We start from the raw sequence: 21,928 nt of genomic DNA, 5'->3' as shown, positions 1-21,928 counted from the left end.
TTTTTCTTTTTTTAATTATATTAAAAGATGAGTTAGAACTGAACTACAAGTTTTTGCAAAAAAATAATAATAATAATAATAATTTTGTAATAAGATTTCACAAACAACAACAAAAAAACAACAACACGGAAAAATATAGTTACACTCTTATGAAAACTGAAACTGAACTCATTTAATTTCTTTTTCATTTAAATATTTAGTAGCAGTCCAGCCACCCATAGTTCAACAGCAACCGATTCACTCGTCTTGAGGTGAAATTATACTCCGTTTGCCTTGAACCTTCTGAGAAATACAGATAACCTAAAAAGAATAAATAAATAAATAAATCATTCAAGGAAACAGCATTAAATGAATAAGGAATGATTGAATAGAGTTTTTGTTTTATCGCATTTAAGCTCACCATAATTTTCAAAAGCAGCATCCACTCGTGACCCAATGCCAGGGAAATGATGTTGAATAGTTTTAGGAAAGCCACTGTCCATTTGAGCTGTTCTTTCGTTGAAGCTACACCATTGTTAAAATTATGTTAGTTTTGATGTTATTTTGAAAAATCAACACAATATTAAGTGGAGACAATGTGATCTATAAAGGTTCATTTAAGTTTCTTCTTACCTCCAGTATTTGGTTCCAACAAAAAACAAAGTGCGGCTGGTTGATTTTACATATACAGCTGCATCAATCTTTCTCACGTATGTGGGAAACCCGAATTTGGATATGAGTTTGGGATATGCAGGCAAAGTAGTGCTGCCCTTTACTGCCCAGTACTGCTGACCTGTATGTGAAAGACCACACAACTACATTTACTGAAGCCTTGTTATACACCACTCAAAGACTCTTTAGGAAATATGGCTTCACCTTTGAAGAGGAAGCTAATGTCTCTTTCACTGAACTCATAAGCAGCATCAACAGAGTCAATGGATGGCCAGGTAGATTTTATTTCATGCATTGAAAGTCCACTGTAGTAGCCCTTCTTCCAGTAATACCTGATGCAAATGAAGAATTAAATATTAAATATTAAAATGAAATATTTTAAAATCATATATATATATATATATTACACACAAATACAAATAGTGTATATTTTTATTTAAAATTCTTTATGTGTGTGTGTGTGTGTGTGTGTGTGTGTGTGTGTGTGTGTGTGTGTGTGTGTGTGTGTGTGTAATTAAATATAAAAAATAAAATAAATAAATTCTTACCCATTTTTAAAGAAGAACAGTTCTCCACGAATGCTAGTTGCTGCATCAAATACTAAGTCACGTTTACACGGTTCTGGTGGAGTCGGTCCAGGATTGGGTTTTGGTTTATTTGTTGATGTTCTAACTCCTAAAACATAACACAAAAAACATAACATAAATAATATTTATTGATTTTTTTTATTTTTTTTTAAGTTGATCATTCTCACTAGTGGCCATGCAATGATCTATTGTATTTTATTTATTGATATTGCACTATCTATCACAAAAAACATTTACCATACAGGGCCTGGACCCCAAGTCGGTCATCATGAGGAAGTGTATAGCCATTCGTGTTGACGTTCGGTAAGTTGGATACATGAGAGCCAAAGGGTCTTTGGAGTGCTCTAGTCCCAGTGCATGTCCGAATTCATGAGCAGCCACCAAAAGCAGGTTTATATCTAAAGCAGATTTATGAATTTTTAAATAATAAATAATAAAAAGTTAACATACACATTAGCATGTGATTCTGTGTGATTTGTGCATTCACCTCGTGAATGCAGGGTCCACCTCTCATCATCATCAAAGTGTGTGTCTCCTCCCTGCTCTGGACCGGGTGCGTTGGCATGGGCCAGAACCCCATTAGGCCCATCAAACGGGTAAAAATCTCCATGATCTAAAAATAAACATACATGGAATAATAAATTTTTTTTAATTACATTTTATGCTCACCAAGGATACTAATACTAAAACAGTAATATTGTGACATATTACAATTTACATTTTTTTCAATTATTATCAATGCTGAATTATTAATAATGCTAAAAATTTTGGTGCAAACCGTGATACATTTTTTTCCAGGTTTTTCAGGAAAAGAAATGAACAGCATTTATTTAAAATAGAAATCTTGCATAACATTATAAATATTTTTACTTTCACTATTGATCCATTTTAGTATGTCCTTGCTGAATAAAATTCTTATATTTTTGTGCCCCAAACTTTGAAATGGCAGTGTATAACAGTTTCCACAAAATTATAAATTAAGCAGCACAACTGTTTTCAGCATTGATATAATAATAAGAGCACCAAATCAGCATATTCGAATGATTTGTATAGGACCATGTGACACTGAAGACTGGAGTAATGATGCTGAAAATTCAGCTTTGCTGCCACAATAAGTTACATTTTAAAATATATCACAATAGAAAACAGTTATTTAAAACTGTAAATATATTTCACAGTACTAATGTTTACTGTATTTTTGATCAGATAAATGCAGGTTTGGTGAGCATTTGAGATTTCTTTCAAAAACAATGTAGAAAATTTTAATTATTCCAAACTTTTTATGGTACTGTACATATACCCACATCCTGCTTTGAAAAGAATCATGATGTCAGCTGTGCCGCTGTAGATCTGTTTGAAGTCAAGTGGAATAACATCACTATAGAGCTGGAAAGCTTTAGCAATGGTGGTGTCCACCTCTTTCTTGCTCAGCTGTGATGTATATTCAGTTATTCTAAGAGAAAAACAGCACACACACACACACACACACACACACACACACACACACACACACACACACACACACACACACACACACACACACACACACACACACACACACACACACACACAAACACACATATATATTAGTTTGTAGTCTGAAATTCAATACTAAACAGCTGCATTTTGCACAGAAAAAAATAAAAAAAACATTTTTTCAGTCTGACAAGGTCTATTCTGATTGGTTGATTTCTATGTACAAAATTAAAGAGCTACACCTACCTGTATGTTACAACACTCTGCTTCCACCTGGGACTCCCCTGGAAGTGTCCGTATCTGGCCACATCGGTGACTCCACAGCGCGGCAGCTTCATCGTCTCAAGAGTGTTTGAGTCCAGCTTACCTGTGACCTCCAGTCCAAAAAACTCCTGCATGGCCTTCAGTTCATTTTCTAGATCTGGGAGGAGTAACATTCTGCCGCGGAATGTAGTTGCATTCGGGTCCCTGTAGAACTGCGACAGATAAGCCTGGGAAGAAAGAGGAAGGAGCATTTCTACACTGATTTTTACACTGAAATAGAGCAGATAAATATCATAGTTTCATATCACAAGTTAGAGCTTTAGATTTTTTGTTTTTATGTCATGATAAAAAAAAAAATGCATAAAGTGCTTAATTAGTAAATAGATAATAGGTACTAACCTCTGCTATTTGATGGTCTTCTGGTGATGTTGTCGTGGGAGCGCCATCGCAAAGAGCTAAAAACCAAAAAAGTGGCAGGCTGAGAGCTGTCAAGTGCTCCATACTTCAGTCTTCTTCCTCTGCAGGGAAAGAAAACTGATCTCCACAGTGTCTGTTTCTGACTTTTATAAGTCTAAGTGGTCTAAAAGGGGCTTGTTCAGTGTTTTATCATTTCCAGTCAGGGGCTGTATTAGTGGGGGTGGAAGTGGGAAACTTGTTTTTTGGTTGCTGTCTGAACATGTCAGACAGAAGTTTGTATTGTCGATGACTTCACCTCCCACTCATCTTCTTAATTTTCCTTCCTCAGAAATATATAATGATTTGAAATCCCCGCCTCTTCTTTTGATTTATCCTCTTTCTGGTGACTTTCATCTATAGAGGGCATACATTTTCTCCACAAAAAAAAAAAACTAAGGGTATGAAATAATTAATATTAATTTTAAGTTTAGGTCTGAGATATATATATATATATATATATATATATATATATATATATATATATATATATATATATATATATATATATTTATTATCTTGTGTCATAAATCTTTTCAGTGTAGTAAAACATGAGCGACACTTCGACTTAAAAACTGGACTAAGATGGAATGACGATAGGCTACTACAAATTTGTTGGGTTAGATTGCTGAAATTTGTTCAAAATGTTTGACAGCTTATCTTAATGCCTCATGGGGCCTGTAATTTCTTTAAATACATACATCGTGATTAAGTTAATTAGTTAATTGTTAAATATATTTATATATATTGTATGAATTACACTGCGTTTCTATGTTGTCTAAATTTCTACATTAAAATGTCACAAAATGTAGCAATTAAGAAAAGGCATCAGTTCATAGAAATTATATAAAACATTTGCCAAGCAGAACATGGTGAGTTTTGTTTTGTACTAAGAATTTGAAAATGTACCACTTATAAAAATATTGCTAAAGCGACCAAGGTAAACTCTAAAAGTCTAAATAGTTCCTAAAGTGGGCTTGCTGAGTGTTTATCTTCACCAATCAGCAAACATACCAGTGGGGGTATGTGAGAAAATGACTGGAAGGGGTTCTCGGAAGTCAAACTGATACAACAGAATTGAATTACGGATTTTCCCAAGAAGGAATGCACTTTTACGCATGCATTTTAATTGCTGTTAAGATGTTAAATTACAAAATGTCATGTATATCGTCAAACCAAGAAACATCTCACAGCCTTCCCAATCAAGTGACTAAATGAAATGAAATTTGACCAAATTAATCTCAGGAGTTTTGTGTCGTGATGTGAAGAGTTTTTCAATCCCACTGACACACTTTGATCTAGATATAATATTTTCTTTTTCAAACATTGTGGACTGACATTTTTCTGCTAACATTTTTAATCAAAATACATTGTTAGTTTTTATCACGTTCATTAATCTGCGTGACACATAAAGGATTAGAGCTTGTGGTTCAAAAATGTTAAAATAGTTAGGCATCAAATGTTTATATACAGTATATAGCCTAGCTTGCCAGTGACAGGCCAGGAGCATTTTCTCTCTATCTCTCTCTCTCTCTCTTTCTCTCTTATTTTAGGTTTGCATAATCACTGGAATTCCCTTCAGGGCACATCCAGTGCATACAAGTTTCCTAAATCTTGACATGAATGAAAGATAAAAATACAAAAGCACAACCCCTGAGGCTGTTTAACAGAGGCACTCCCTTGTTCATGCTCTAAAATGTAACCACCGCATTAATGCTGGTAGAAAAAGAGATTAGAAACATCTACCGTTGGATATGTGGGCTGCTGTAACCTCTGCAGTCATCCCTGGAAATCCAGCTTTCCACTAGTTGGGGGGGATACCCACTCTGTCCATCTTCTTTGCCCTCTCATTATACTTCCAAAAAAAGGGGAGATTTAACATTCTAAAAGCTTTTCAGAGCTCATTTTAAAGGCTTATGTTTACGATGCAGCACTTGACCCACCTGTAGTAAACTTTGTCAATGAAGAGCAGTGTTTTTCCTGAGGATTTGTCATGGACGGCAGCACTAACATTTCTCACCAATGATGACAGACCAAAGCTGCTGAGAGTCTTGGGATAGCTGGGCTCAAGATGAATGCCATTAAATGCCCAGACTTGTCTACCTGTCAACAAAGACAGACTACAATAAGAGTTTTCTGAGCACAGATATAGAGATTGTAAGTGTAACTGTGGTTTCAGCATTCCCAGATTGACTGAGAAGATACCTTTGAAAAAGAAAAGTTTATCTTGCACCGGATCCTCATAAGCAGCATCTATATTATTAGGAGCGTTGAGCCAGAAATGCTTGATCGGAAGTTGTGTCACACTTTTGCTCGGAGAACTACGCCAGAAAAAGCTGCAGAGAGAGACATGAAGTCATTTAATTTAAATATTTAGGTCTATAGAAAATACTTGCATTTTTATTCGTATTACCCGTCCTTGAAGAACATTGTTTCATCTCTTAGAGTTGTAGCTGCATCCAAGATCAGATTAGGGTCACAAGCCTTAGGAGTTGTTGGTACTTCTGGATGAGTTTGGATGGGGGTTTTGTCTCTGTTTGGGCCTGAAGGAAATACCACATATTAGACAATACTGAATATTTTTGGCTTAAAGATTGTTGATGTGCTCTTTAAGATCATACGCTTACCATAGAGTGACTGAATCCCTCTGATATCATCAGAGGGTAGAGAGAAACGATCCGGATCAGTAAAGCTATATGTGGGAAACATCAGAGCCCCACGAACGTTGGAATGAGCAAGGCCCAAAGAGTGACCAAACTCATGGGCAGCCACCAAGAACAGGACAAATCCTGTGGAGAAATTAAGCAGCATAGTTTAAGGTATAAATAAAAATCAAACGTGAGTGGTGCTTAAGTTACAATCTGTTGTAATGAGTTTATTGCACTACTAAAATGTAGAACTTCTGAAAACTATAGGCTACATTTAGCAAAACTCACCTTTTGAGGAACGGAGAGTGAAAAACTCATCTTCATCAAAATGTGCATCTCCACCGATTCCAGAAGAGGGAGCGAAAGCATGAGCCAAAATGCCTTGTGGTCCATCAAACGGGTAAGGCCTCCCCATGATCTCTGTAAGAAAGGATTTTTGTGTTCAATAAATAGTGGGCCTAAATATATCCATAAACGAGGCATCGTCTTCTATTTAAATTAGGGACAGTATGAAAGTGATATAAAAATGGTTGGGTCAGAAATCACAGAAGCTCAGCCTTGGCGTTAGTTAACGACATTCAAAGAAATTTTGTAATTAGGTTGGTAGGAACCTGATCCTTAACTCAGACGCATCCGAGATCGTGGATTATGTCCTCTTAAATCATGAAGTTTTAAGCTATTTCCCCATTTGATAACAGCTAAATTCGAGGGAAGTTGGAATCCTTTAAAAAAGTGTAGACTAACAATATTTGAAACACCAGGGGTATCAAATAAATTATTTACAAGTGCAAAGAAGAGTTCCTACACAAAAAAAAGAGCTGGCGGTCCACAGCTCTTAACCACAGCAATAATTATTTCACTGAACAATCGTATTGTAATGACAGTACATGACTAATTGGCCTGCATTTATCATCAGTCACACTGAATTAAACTGAAAAGAATTCAACAAAATATAAACCCAGATAGATAGACAACTTACATCCTGTAGCAAAGGAGATTGTGATGTAAGCTGTGCTTTTTTTTTACCGCTGTAGATACGCGTGAATTTCAGAGGAGTGACTTTGGCCCAGTACCTGCAGGGCTTTCTTACTCCATGTTTTTTGTCCACTTCATCTTTTGACATGTCAGGTGGTGTAGTGTCAACGATTTCTGTAAAAAGTGGCGCATAGTCTGTATTTTGCTTGCTTGCACATCTTTTATATGTCCATCCAAAGGGAAACTGTTACACACGCTGTAGGTGGGTAGCTGTGTTTGGTCCTGGGGCCATTTGTTGGGTTTGTTTTCGCATGCCTTCAAAAATATGGAGTATTTAGGCAACATCTGGAACTCCACACCAGCGTGGCGTCTCTTCATCAGCTCCATTGTTGTCTTATCTGGTCCAGCTTTCCAGTCACCTTAATTACAAAAACCCAAAAAAAACTTTTGCATCTCTCGTTCATCTTCTTTTCTCAGTCAGTGACCTGGACCTCTCTCCTCTTTCGGTCAAACATCAGTTGAATCTGTTTACAATTCTACTTCTGTTATTGTAAAAAGTTTCTTCAGGTAATGCTATAATATACAAAAAAAATGTAAGACCTGATGAGCAAAGACCAACAGCAAAAACACACAAACAGGTATTTAATTTTATTAAAAATAAAAAAAATCATTACTCTTGCAGTGGCTTCATCTTTTGGTCAGATGGTTGTGAAATACGGTTCGAGGCGTGAAATAACAAGCCGCAGGGCTTGCAAGGAACACCACAGATGACTGTGAATCCCATCATGTTTTGAGCTGCTTTCTTATGCTCTTGGCGTTTCTGATTGGCAAAGGTTGAATGGACAACGCGTATAATACTCGTTAAGAACTGTGAGGGTTGAAATACGGTGAAGTCATCAGCCGCACGTTTCTGTGAGTAAACGCATTAAAATTGTTTCTGTGAGTACCCAGAAAATGACAGATAAGGGTAACACCGGATTTACCAGCTTCCTTTAAGTATACTTTGCCACTGTTAAACATATAAATGTTACCCATACATTAAATGTGTCTATATATATATATATATATATATATATATATTATATATATAGGTATATATATATATGATATATAATATACGATCTATATAGATATCTATAAACTTTTTTTGTTATATTAAACTATTTGAAAGTTAATATCAAATTACTCCTTTACGGTTTTTAATTTAATACGTAAATATTTGTTAACATAATTATGGAGTAATACGGATCCACAAACCCGTCAATTACAGCATGAAGTTTTTAATATGTGAATGTGATGCTTGAAGAGAGATGATGCAAAAATGAAAGCTTGAAAAAAGAGAGAGAATTGTGAGAAGACTTGAACAAGGACCTGAAGATGATTGAAAAAGAACAGAAATTGCTTGAAAGGAAAAAAAGCTGAAGAAAACGAATCAAAAAGAAAAAATGAAAGGGATGAAGAAAGGAATGAGAGTGAAAAGAAGCTTGAAACTGGTGAGAAGGTGAAAGACTAAATAATGGATGAAGAAGAAGATGGATGTCTTGAAATCGAGAGAGATAAAGAGAAGAATGCAACTCCCGGTTTAATTTTTTTAACTCTGACTGCCTAAAATAATGCAACCATTTTCCTTATCAAATGCGAACAGCAATAATCAGTTGACTACATACCATGTCATGACCCACATATCAGAGGAAAGTTCCTGATTCAGTTGTCATCTCTGGTTGTGATTACACATGGTGTGCGTCTGTCACCCAACAAAACCGGGCCGGGGAACCAACCGTGTCGTCCACTGTGTTCATCTGTTTGCTTGCAGGTACAGTAGGAGCTTATGTGGCTTAAAAACATGCTGATACATACACAGCCAAACACAACGTGAACAAATCACTCCCCTTATTCCTCACGAGGGAAAGTGTGGGGCTGCATCCTCTTATTAAAAGGCAAAGTTTTTGATCTTTTAAAGTTAGAGTTTTGCAAAAACAAAAAAAAAAAAAAAGGTTTCCATTTCAAAACCTGCCACAGGGAAATCCCCTAATGTGTGAATGAGGCTCGCCATGCTACAGTTCATATTGGATTGTGTTTTCCTTGGCTTTCCGTTTCAAGTGATCCGATTACTATTTTCATAGAAATTTTGTCCATAATAGGTGAGAGGGCCCCAGATAGTGGCCATAAATATTAGTTGTTGGATTTTTAACAAAACACCGGTCACTTCTTGCCATGTGCCGTCAAGAAGCCTCATATGCAGAAACCAACTCATATTATATCAACGGCAACCTGTGCCTGTGTCATTTTGCGGATCTGGACATTTTGATAAAAGGACGGCTTATTATAGTTTGCGTGTTTACATTATTTTGAAAAAACTTTGCAAGTTTTTTAAAAGAGGTGAGTCTGAAAGAAAGGCCACTGAGAATGTTTCCTTGATATTTCTTTTTTCCCCGCCAAACCCAATTCCTTTTAGCTTTCAACATATGAACATGCTTGCTTTTTGAATTGAATTAAGCTCTTTAAAAAAAAAATGATTTTTGGAAACAATCAATACAATTAGAATGTTCTTTTAAAAATAAAGGCTGTCAAACGGTTTGGCAAGGGGAGGACCCAGATACAATGAACGGGCAAACAGAGTTTATTAAAAGGGTCATATGATGCTGCTGCTGGCTAAAAAGAAACACATAATTTTGGTGTATTTGGTGTACTGAACGGTGTTTTTATAATATTACAGTTTAAGGTTCAAACAAACACATTATTTTTTTTTTTTCCACATACTGTACCTGTTATTGTTTCTTCTCCTCAATGCTGTCCACATATGGTCCCCACCTTCTGAAATGCGTCAATTTTACAAAGCTCATAGGACCTGAAAAAGCGAGGACAGTGTGCACACACCGCTGTCCAGAGTGAGCTCTTAATAATGAGTGAGTGGAGGCCACGTGCTTGATATAGCAGAAGCGCGGGCGGTTTGAGAACGGGATGCGCGCCGGCGGATTTCTATCGACGAAGTAGCATCCGCCTCCTCCGTCGTTCTTAGCGGCAGTAAAGCAAAACAACCACATGTGATGACCCCGGGGTGGAACTCCGCTTCATTCACATCCACAATGAAAAGCTGATCTGGCGAGCCACAGAGCAAAGTGGATTTGTATTTTCCTCAGCGACCAGCCACGGATCAGCTCAGGTATGACGACCAGGGATATTAGCCTCTTTGGAAGGCCAAACAACAGTGTTTCGCTTTCACAGTGAAAAATAACAGGTTACGACTGGGTGGTGGCGAGCAACAATCAATCCTACAAGACAAGAATAAAGGTACGCCTTCTTTCTTTGCGTATATGAAAGGCATTTGGGCGGCATTTGGATTTAAACTTTATTCTTTATAACTTGACAGATCTCTTTATGGCCCCAGAGCTTGTAACTTGTAAGGAAAAAAATTGAAATCGCTCATAGACCCCTTACAAAAATGGGAACACAAAAGGATGAGGCTGGAAGACAGTCCCATCAAAGGGCAGGGCCACACGACCGAGGAGAACAGGGCTGGTCGAGGATGGAGTAGCTCCAGACTCCTAGGTATAAAAGGGGATCAGGTAGCAGCCTCAAGGAGGCCACCAGGCTTGCATGGGGATAATAATCTTGAAGCACACGAAATGTCTGTCAGGTCTGATCATCGACCAGGGAGGATCGAGACAAGACAACAGGAGAGAGACAAGAGAAGATACAGATCAAAAGTTAAAAACTTATGACACAACAACAAAATGGCTAACAATAGGGCAAAGCTAGAAGTAAAGACAAGAAACTACAAATAAAATAAATAAAGCCAAGACCAGCAACCTTGCTGCAAACTAGAAAGTAATAAACGGACAAAACCAAAAAGACTCAAAAAACTACAATAAAAGAACCAAAACACAAAGACTGTAACTAGACTATAGACTAAAACTGGGAACAAATTACAAAACTCGAATTCACCCGAGGGGGCCCTGTCGTGATTTTACCTATGCCACTGCAGCTTTTCCGCGCGAATCGAGTAACGCCCAGCGCAGTTTTCAAGAACCTGTGCCAACCGGGGTGTTTGGTGTCAGATAAATCACGTGATCAACGAAAACGAAAGGGCATTCGGACTTCCGCAGACTGCGCAGAGCCGATCGCCATCTCACTGAAGTAGTGGCAGGCCGTGTTAGAAATTTAGTCCGACTGAGAGCCTCGGTCCCCACGCCACATGACTGTCACGGTGTGGCATCACAAAGAACTGCGAGAGCATTTCGGAGACGCAGCTGGCGACTCAGCTACCGCTGTTTCTCCAGAAGCTACTAGGGTTGAGTTCGGACTGTGGTAGAAACGGCTACAGAGGCAGTCACGAGAGCAGTGATTATGTTGGGGAACTTTTATTCTTGAAAAGATTTCGATGTATAAGCAGTATATAAAAAAATTTTCTGTTGCTCCCATGAAAACTGTTTCTGAAACGTCTTTGTATTTGACAAATAATGCATGTAATGTCATTCAATCTGGATAAAGTATGCAAGCCCGCTATGAGTGTCCACGAAAGGAGGCAGAGAAAAGTGTCCGGCTTGACATGTCTGTTTTCAAATTCGCCCACCGACTGCCAAACGGGCTACTTTCGTTGACTTTGCTGTCTGTAGCCGTGCTTCAAGGCGGACGCACCGAAACCTCACTTTTCGTTCAACACATGCCGTGTCAGTGTACGAACAGTGTGGTGGAATTTGGCCAATCATGAAACGCTGTGTCGTCTATCAGCGCTCCTGCAGTAGTCTGAAGCAAACTGCGGTGAGCTGAGTCAGCCGGATGCTCTCGAAACGCTCTTGTGGTACTTGTGCACCAACACTGAACGTCCATGTGGAAAGCGGCGCCATCTCAAGATCAGACAGGAATTCAAGGAATTTCTAACGACATGCACTGTCGTCAAGTCAGAAAATGATCGATCGTCCAGTGCTGCGTTAAGTCAGAAGCACCTAAAGGACCCAGCTGTGCTCAGGCACAAAATAAACAAAAGACAGGAGGGCGGATCCTGACATATGCAACTAATTAAGCAATATTGCAGTAATAATAAAGCAATAATTAGAAGTCAGTGAAAATTGACACACTTGATGAATAATTTATTTATAGTTTTAAAGTGCACATGTTTATTAAAGTAAGTTGCTGTAATTTTGAACACACCCATTACACTCCATCTCCATCAGAATGTTGAGGGAAGCTGACTAACAGGTGGAAGTACTAGTTCAGGTTCGTACACGAAGGAGCTTTCTCTCGGTGGAGCTGAACTCAAACCACTTTCTCCCACTGAGAAGGAGTAAATGTTAATCGGAAGAAAAAGACACCCCAGACCAGGTTTTGACAATATGGTTTATTAAGTGGGGCGTCTCCACATGTGAAAGAACTGTCAGATAACGGTGCTTCCAGTAGTTACTTTAACAGGTTTTCACTGTATAATTTGACACTTTACACACATTAAAAAATAAGAGGATTGATGTGGTATGCATGTAACCGATGGGACCCAAAACAATCCAAGGGTTTTTATGAGCCAACAGTGGCTAGATTAACCAAATAGCCAGATCCACAGGACTAACTATTCCCTCACCGTTTAATAGTAATGACTTTAAGAATTTATTCACTGATTAAAATAGCTAACCTAAGAAAACAAATAGCAAATGTAGATTCGTAGATCTAATACTTCAGTATCACACCCAAGTAAACTGCAGTGCTTTGTACCAATAGTAAGGCAGGAAGAGCTAATAACTTTGCGAAATAAATGCTGCCATCTAACCAACAACATGGCCTGTTAGTCCTGTACCCACTAAAATTACTGAAAGAGTTGTTTACTGTCCTGTAGCAGAGAAACCCTTCCACCCTATGATTAACTCGTATCTTTAGGTCACATCCCAAACGATTCCAAGCTGGTGGATATAAGCCTCGTATTAAGAAAACAAAAACTAGATCCTAGTGAACTGGCACAAATTACAGACCCATTTAAAAATCTTCCATTTATGTTCTAAAATTTTTAGAAACAGTTGTGTCTGTCCATTGTGCTCCTACCTGCCAAAAAAAATGATCTCTATGAAGAATTCCAGGCGGGTTTCAGGCCCCATCATAGCACACAGAACTGCACTTGTTTACAAATTACAAATGACTTGCTTCTGCATCAGACCAAGGCTGCATCTCCATTGCTAGTTTTACCTTGATCTTAGTACTGCGTCTGACACCTAGAGCATTCGACATACTCATAGATAGATTACAAAACTATAACAGTATCCAAAAGGGCCAGCTTTTAAGATGGTCGATCCAGACCTGTCCGATCGCCTACCACCTGGTTTATTTTTTTCTTTAATGGGGAGTCTCTCAGTTCATCACCAGTAACATATGGGAGTGCCACCAAGTATCTGTGCCTAGGTCCCTCTTGCTATTGTCCAATATACATGATTGCCCCTTGGTAATTCATTAGAAAATACGGCGATTAGTTTCACTAGAGTTATGCTGATGATACGACAACTATATATCTCAACAAGCACCCGGTGAAAATTCTAACATACTCTAAGCTAACAGCGGTGTGAAAAAATGTAAAAGATTCGGTATGACCAATAAGTGATTGCCTATTTAAATTCAGATAAGACAGAGAAGAGTACTTATGGACCCGACCCCAACAGTACACAGGAATCGCGTGAGATTACAATTTGCAACTAGACGGATGTTCTTTTACTTCCTCTACGGGACGTTTGTTGCCTCAATGGACAGAGTGTTGGACTTGCAACCACGGGGTGCGTCGAGTCTCGGGCTGGCAGGAATGTAGGTGGGGGGGCTTGGAATGTGCAGGGCCTATCCCCCTTAATACACGCCTGGGTGCCCTTGAGAAGGCACCGAACCCACACTGCTTCCCGGGCGCCGCAGCATAAATGGGATGCCACTGCTGGGTGGGGTTCAGGGTGTGTGTGTTCACGCTGTGTGTGTTCACTTCTGGATGGGGTTAAAAGCAGAGAACGAATTATGAGTATGGGTCACCCTCACTTGGCTGTATGTCACGTCACTTTCACTTGTTTTACAGCAAAAAATCGGGTGTTATATTAGAACAGCACGTTGTCTTTTGAAATCATATTTCCCATGTGCCCCCAAAAAACCGCATTCTTCCATCTAGAAACATTGCCAAGCTAACAAAATATGTTAACTGTTTCTAACATGACTATTTAACTGCACTTTACAGGTAGGTGAGTTGTCCTGCATCTGTCATAAACAAGCTACAGGTAGTCCACAAAAATGCAGTGGTCTCGAGTGATAAGAGGGAAAATTAAAAAACGGTTGAACGGGAGGCTCCAAAAAAAAAAAAAAACTAAGGAGGGCAAATCTATCATCTCTTCTGCTCTGGGGATTACTGTTGTTAAATGGTAAAACGGAAGGGCAGCGAGTTAGGTTTTGCTTGTGGGGCAGGGGTTAACATAACCCCCCAATTCCCCCTGGATTTCTTCAAAGGAAGGACGGGGGCCCCACTAGTTGACTGGGGGAACCACTAGGGGTGGGCCTGCAGTCAACTTAGGGACTCCTTTGCTCAGGTTGTTCTGCCCTTCCCATTCCCGGGTGGGGGGGGACCAGGGTTTCGGCCCACTCCAGGTAGCAGCTCAAGGAGCCACAGGCTTGGCATGGGGATAATAACTCTTGAAGCACCGAAATGTCTGTCAGGTCCGAAGAATCGTTGACCAGGGAGGACTAGACAAGACAACAGGAGAGAGACAAGAGATAGACACAGATCAAAAGTAAAAACTTATGAAAACAAAAGGATAACAATAGGGAAAAGCTAGAATTAAATGACTAGAACTACAAATAAAATAAATAAAGACAAGACAGCAACCTTGCTGAAAACTAGAAAGTAAATAAAAGGACAAAACCAAAAGACTCAAAAACTAAAATAAAGAACCAAACCACAAAGACTGTAACTAGACTATAGACTAAACACGGGAACAAATTAAAACTAGAGTTAACAAGAGGGAAACTGGAGTGATGTTACATATGACACTGAAGCTTTAAAGCGCATATCGAGTAAGCAGCGCAGTTTCTCAGAAGCTCTGTGCTGATGTGTATGTACAGATAATCCGTGATCAGCGAAGCCGAAAGGTGCATTCGACTTCCGCGCCTTTTCATGAACCGATCACAATCTCACTTGAAGCAGTGCATGCTGGTTAGAAATTTTGTCCGGCCGAGATGGTCGGCATACATGACTGTCACGTGTGGCATCAAGAACTCGCGAGAGCATTTGAAACAGCTGGCGACTCAGCTACCGCTGTTTCTCCAAGAGCTACTAGAGTGAGAGTTCGACTTGAAGAGCGGCTACAGAGCGGCAGTCCAGCGAGAGCAGTTGATTATGTTGAACTTTATTCTTGAAAAGATTTCGCTGTATTAAGCTGTATATAAAAAAATTTCTGTTGCTCATAGAAAATGTTTCTACCAGAAACGTCTTTGTTATTTGACAAATACTGCATTTAATTCACTTCATCTGTGATAAAGTATGCAAGCACGCATGAGTGTCACTAACAGGGAGCAGAAAGTGTCCGACTTGACATGTCTGTTTTTCAACTTAAGCCCCGACTGCAAGCGGCTACTTTTCGTTGACTGCTGTCTGTAGCCGTGCTTCAAATTCGAGCCTTTACCTGGGGAAACCTCACTTTCTGTCCAATCCACGTACCCGTGTCAGATTATCGAACAGTGTGGTGGTGGCCAATCATGAAACAGCTGTATGTGCGTCATCGGCTCCTGCAGTAAAGCTCTGAGAAGAAACTGCGGGTGGCTGAGTCAGCCGGCTGCTCTCGAAACGCTCTTGTGGTACTTTGATGCCACGCGGCAGTCATGTAGGTGAAGCCATCTCAAGTCAGACAGAATTTCTAACCGGCATGCACTTAGCTTCAAGTCAGAGAAAATGATCGATCTGCGCGAGTGCTGCGTTAAGTCGAAGCAGCACCCTAAAAGGCACGAAAGCCATGTGCTCCAGGCACAAAAATAAACAAAAGACAGGACAGGGCAGGATCCTGGCGCCCAGCAGCAGGTAAGCAATGCAGTAATAATAAAGCAATAAATTAGAAGTCGGTGACAAATTGAACAATTGATGAATAATTTATTTAATTAAGATTTCTGTCACATGTATTAAAGTAAGTGCTGTAGTTTTAAAATACTGCGTTACACTCCATCTCCATCCATGTTTCAGAGAACCTGACTAACAGGGCAGGAAGTAATCGCTCTTCAGCAAACGAATGAGATTTCTGTTGCTAGAGCTGAACTCAAACAAATTTCTCCCACTGAAGAGATCAATTTTATCTGGAAGAAAAGACCATCCCAGACCAGGTTTTGACAATCTGGTTTATTAAGTGGGACGTCCACTATGTGAAGAACTGCAGAAAATGTGCTTCCAGTAGTTACTTTAACAGGTTTTCACTGTATAATTTTTACACTTTACACACATTAAAAATAAGAGGATTGATATTGGTAGCATGTAAAACATGGACCAAAACAATCCAAGGTTTTTATTTAGCACAGTGGCTAGATTAACAAATAGCCAGATTCCACCGGATCTAAATATTCCCTCACAGTTTAATAGTAATGACTTTAAGAATTTCTTCACTGATAAAATAGACAACATAAGAAATACAAATAGCAAATGTAGATTCTGTAGCGTCTAATACTTCATTCATCGCACCCAAAGATAAACTGCAGTGCTTTACAACTAGTATAGGACAGGAAGAGCTAAATAAACTTTGCTAAATAAATGCTGCATCTAAACCAACAACATGCCTGTTAGATCCTATACCCACTTAATTACTGAAAGAATTGTTACCTGTAGCAGATAAACCGCTTCTCAATATTATTAACTCGTTATCTTTAGGTCACGTCCCAAAACGATTCAAGCTGGCGGATATTAAGCCTCTTATTAAGAAACCACAACTAGATCCTAGTGAACTGGCAAATTACAGACCCATTTAAAATCTTCCATTTATGTCTAAACATTTTATAAAAAGTTGTGTCTGCTCAGTTGATCTGAAGAATTTCAGGCAGGTTTCAGGCCCCACCATAGCACAAAAACTGCACTTGTTAAAATTACAAATGACTTGCTTCTTGCGTCAGACCAAGGCTGCATCTCATTGCTAGTTTTACTTGATCTTAGTACTGCGTACGACACCATATCATGATACAAATCTATACATGTATTTAAGGGCAGGCTTTAAGATGGTTTAGATCCTACCTGTCCGATCGCTACCATTTTTTTTTATTTAAATGGGGTGTCATTTCTTTATCACCAGTAAAATATGGAGTGCCACAAGGATCTGTCCTAGGTCCTCTGCTATTCATAATATGCATTTGCCCCTTGGTAATATTATTAAAAAATACAGGATTAGTTACCACTGTTATGCTGATGATACACAACTATATATCTCAATGAGACCAGATGAAACTTCTAAATTATCTTAGCTAACAGAGTGTGTTAAAAATGTAAAAGATTGGATGACCAATAATCTTCTCCTATTAAATTCGGATAAGACATAGATATTACTTACTGGACCAAAAAACAGTACACAGAATCTTTTGGATTACACTTTGCAACTAGACGGATGTACTGTTACTTCCTCTAGGGGAAGTTGTGGCCTAATGGTCAGAGTGTTGGACTTGCAACCCAAGGGTTGTGAGTTCGAGTCTCGGGCTGGCAGGAATTGTAGGTGGGGGGAGTGAATGTACAGCGCTCTCTCCACCTTCAATACCACGACTGAGGTGCCCTTGAGCAGGGCACCGAACCCCCAACTGCTCCCCGGGCGCCGCAGCATAAATGGCTGCCCACTGCTCCGGGTGTGTGTTCACGGTGTGTGTGTGTTCACTGCTGTGTGTGTGCACTTTGGATGGGTTAAAAGCAGAGAACAAATTCTGAGTATGGGTCACCATACTTGGCTGTATGTCACGTCACTTTCACTTTTTTACAGTCAAAAATCTGGGTGTTATATTGGACAGCAACTTGTCTTTTGAAAATCATATTTCCCATGTTGCAAAAACAGCATTCTTCCATCTTAGAAACATTGCCAAGCTACAAAACATGTTACCTGTTTCTGATGCAGAAAAGCTAGAACATAAAATCATAAAATCAAAAATGAAAGTGTATGATGCACTTCTACAGGTAGGTGGTTGTCCTGCATCGTCAATAAACAAGTTACAGGTAGTCCAAAATGCAGTGGCTAGAGTCCCTCTAGAGTCTAGAAAATATGATCATATTAATATTCATCATACCAATTTTACAGTCTCTGCAATAGCTACCTAATAAGTTCCGTATCAGTTACAAAATATTATTACTTACCTACAAGTGCTAAATGGTTTAGCTCCTGTGTACCTAACTAGACTTCTACCACGCTATAATTTATCATGCTCCCTGAGGTCGCAAAACTCTTTTTTTTTTAAAAAAGGGAGGGATTTTTTTTCTTTTACATACAACCACAGTGTTACGCTAGCTTTCACTATTCTAGACTGTTTTTTCTGCCTCTAAATAGTCCAATCAGCAATCAGAGTCGCGTTTTGTGCAGTACCGCGTTCCAAGCGGGATATATCGCCCTCCAAAGGGCACTTCGGAGTGAAAACAATCATGGCCACCATACTGAACTGCAATAGCTTTCACTATTCTAGACTGTTTTTTCTGCCTCTAAATAGTCCAATCAGCATCGAGTTGCGTTTTGTGTAGTACCGCATTCCAAATGGGATATATCGCCTCCAAAGGGCAATTCGGAGTGAAAACAATCATGGCCACCATACTGAAGGGTCATTCCAAACCGAAGTACTCAAAACTGGCCACTACAAAGGGCCCTTCGGAATGAAGTATTTTGAAGGGTACAATTGATGGACACTTCGGGCTCCCATGATCCTTTGTGAAGATTCTTTGCATGATGATGGCACCTCCGCGTGGGCACTTGATTATGGCGCAGAAGGGCACTTCAAGAAACAGTTGTTTGGTCCCCTACACCCTTCAACCCTTAGGGCATAGGGATGAGCCCTTCCGAATGGAACGCAGGGTAAGTCTGCACTTTCATGAAGTAATGCCTGGTATGTCTGGTAGAAGTCTGCTGAGGAGCTCGCCCCAGTGCGGGCTCAGCAGAAGTATTTGCGCATAACAGCCGCAAAGGGGGCACTTACGTGCAGCCTTCTGAATGCTCGTCTCATGGACTTAATATCGCCCCAGGTGCTCTCATAAGCCCCTTTCTTACTACATGGGTAATGTGTCCCGGAAATTGTTCCCCGGTCACTAGATTTTCCCCCTTTCACATTACCAGACGTGTAATGCACGAGTCGAAAACGCTAGGCACGTTGTCTTTCACTTAAGCTAATGACACGTGACATCATGATACGTGTAATGCACGAGTCGAAAACGCTAGGCACGTTGTCTTTCACTTAAGCTGGCAAACAATCTTATCTTCAGCGTGGATAGTGAGGAGCTAACTGATCTCTGCTTCATTATAGTTTGCACATATTTTTTCATCGCGAACGTTGATCTACCTTCAAAAAACCTGGTATAAGAGTCCCACGATAACATGCATCATCACTATGACACACCCTTTACGGCATTGGTTCTGGCTTTTGTTCACACAGAAGGCGATCCGGCAATTTTCCGGGACCAACGTGCAGTGAAAAACTGTGAGTTCTGGGAGGGCAAGCTTTTTTAGCGTGCTTTTGTCATTATATGTAAAAACTGTGCAACGGGTATGGTAGCACTAACGTGCTTTCGTCATCGTCTCTCGGAGAAGGTGAAAAAACACGAGAGAGCAAAGATGCATATGGACAGATGGGAGCAGTGTAATTCGGTTGTTAAGAGGTGACGTTAGAAGCACTGTTTTCCAGGTCCAAGCCTCAACTCGCTTCACTTGAGAATGCTACCTCAGCAGCCATTTATGAGCAATGTTTATTTATATTAAACATTTAAGCTAAATGTTTTCAAACTTACAGTGTACACTACAGTCTCCATGCTCACAGCGTCCCAAACACAAATCATTTTTATATTTATTTATTTTTATTTATATTTTCATTGTCTGACCATCTGGGATTTCGGTATGTAGTTAAAGGTTAGGATTATAATTTTTTTGGTAGTATTATATCACATTGTGAGTTTATATTAGCACCTTTTGTTGTTTTCTCGTGGAATCTGATAGAGCGTTTGGACACTGAAGTGGTGACACGTGACGTCAGTCTTAACAAGCGAATATAAGTGAGCAGTATAATATAAGTGAGTAATGTAAGTAAGCAGTGTACTGTAAGTGAGTAATGTGATATAAGTGAGCAGTGTAATGTAAGTGAGTTGTGTAAACAGTGATTTATGTGACTTTAATTATTTCTTATTAAACTGAAATTGAAGTAAAAAGTTTTTTGGAAAAACATAGTAACATAAGGAGAGCAAGACACTGATTGCTAGAGTCAGTTTATTTTTAATTAATACTTTAGTAGTTCAGTTTCCTTTACATCTTTAACTAACTGTTAATTTATCAATTGAATGGGTGACCTATCCTCATTAATCAAGCAAACATTTGAAACAACATACAGAACTACCAAATTTTGCTAAAAGTTTGATTGCATCATATAATAATTGCTGTTAATAGTGTTCATCGTCTGTTTGATTACGTCTTTAATTGATTTTTCCGTACATTTCTGCCATATGTACATAAACTGACAGTCACCACTGATAAGCTACTACTAAATATATTGTAGAAACTTAAATTTCTGTAAAGTTGCTTTGGAACGATTTGTATCGTAAAAAGCGCTATACAAATAAACTTGAATTGAATTTGATATCAGAGAAAATTACAGATGGTGGAATTAGAGAATGGGTTAGGCAGGGATTCAAATGAGTCAGGAGGAGAGCAAAGAGGAGATTCTGGATTTGGGTGACATAGATATACAAAGAATGTTACAGTAAACATCTTGAACTGTCATTAAATTAATATTTTCAATTAATTAATGCAACGACTGACATCGCCCTGGAAAAACAGTTGATGTATTGTTTGTTTTTGTTGTCTTTTTCACACACAGGAATATTTCCTGTTTAGATGTGAAGAAAATGTTAAAAAAAATTTAAATAATATTAATAATCACGATTAAATTATACTACATTAAAATAATTGTTTAAATGCATCATTGTACCTATTATTAATATATTTCTTTCCTCTATACATTTATTTATTTATTCTTTGCTTTGAATTGGCTGTTTTGTCATATTGTCGTATATTGTGTTCAGTTAAAAAAAAATATGTTTTTAAAAAGATGATGTTTCTTGCATGAGTATAAAAAATATCACTGATTCTTGAGAAATGGGACAAAACAGGGTGCAATATTGAAAAAATAAAACCTTGTACTCAGACAAATGAAAATACATGTTTGTATCTTACTGAGCTACTGAGATATGCTTTGATTCTACTTCCCAACTTTTTATCAAAATGTGCTTTTTACCTTGCCACCACTTATTTTGCAATCAAGCAATCCAAATGTTATAAAACTTACCAAAGCCTGTCTGACATGTACTCTGCAGAGGTGGAATGTGGAAAGGTGGTGGTTTAGAGTGACAGCTGCCCTTGATATTCCTTGATTTTAGTGAATGTCTGATGGTCAAAAAGTTAGGACACAATTTTGAAACCTTATGAAACGCATGTGTGATTGAAAATCAAACTTGCTTTAATATGAGATATTGTTAAGTTTTGCTTTTGATAAAACAAGCTCTTTTTCATAATAAAAATCTTTGTATGGAAGGCAGATTTTGTACATACAATTTATTTCCTATGGCAGTAAATTTTGACTGCAAACAGGACAAACATGAAAATTGTTTAAGAATGGTCTATCTTGTCAGTTTCATACCAATCACAATTCTTGCTTCCAAAATATACACGATCACAT

At 38.7% G+C, this 21,928-nt stretch overlaps 3 protein-coding genes across 3 annotated transcripts in view; all 3 read right to left on the bottom strand.

Moving 5' to 3' along the window:
- LOC109060466 (collagenase 3-like) overlaps window positions 1-6,506 on the bottom strand; it is a 98,571-nt gene extending 92,065 nt beyond the window's left edge. Inside the window, exons 1-5 of the mRNA XM_042733012.1 lie at window positions 6,368-6,506; window positions 6,059-6,220; window positions 5,845-5,974; window positions 5,637-5,767; window positions 5,375-5,534 (exon numbers count right to left, since the gene is read on the bottom strand). Coding sequence (XP_042588946.1) covers window positions 5,375-5,534; window positions 5,637-5,767; window positions 5,845-5,974; window positions 6,059-6,220; window positions 6,368-6,494 — 710 coding nt within the window. The 5' untranslated portion in view covers window positions 6,495-6,506. The remainder of the gene's footprint in view (window positions 1-5,374; window positions 5,535-5,636; window positions 5,768-5,844; window positions 5,975-6,058; window positions 6,221-6,367) is intronic.
- Window positions 1-21,928, bottom strand: part of mmp13a (matrix metallopeptidase 13a) — a 102,890-nt gene that overhangs the window by 69,183 nt on the left and 11,779 nt on the right. The gene's annotated exons all lie outside the window — the stretch shown is intronic.
- mmp30 (matrix metallopeptidase 30) lies at window positions 11-3,704 on the bottom strand. Its single transcript, XM_042733007.1, is given in 11 exon segments — window positions 11-300; window positions 401-504; window positions 613-772; window positions 856-983; window positions 1,200-1,326; window positions 1,476-1,538; window positions 1,541-1,636; window positions 1,726-1,851; window positions 2,543-2,691; window positions 2,961-3,205; window positions 3,378-3,704. Coding segments are annotated over 11 exon segments (1,404 nt in total). The 5' UTR covers window positions 3,480-3,704; the 3' UTR covers window positions 11-196.

This window comes from Cyprinus carpio, chromosome B10 (genome assembly GCF_018340385.1).
Source record: "Cyprinus carpio isolate SPL01 chromosome B10, ASM1834038v1, whole genome shotgun sequence".
NCBI classification, from domain to species: domain Eukaryota; kingdom Metazoa; phylum Chordata; class Actinopteri; order Cypriniformes; family Cyprinidae; genus Cyprinus; species Cyprinus carpio.
This window is presented reverse-complemented; position numbering and strand designations above follow the sequence as displayed.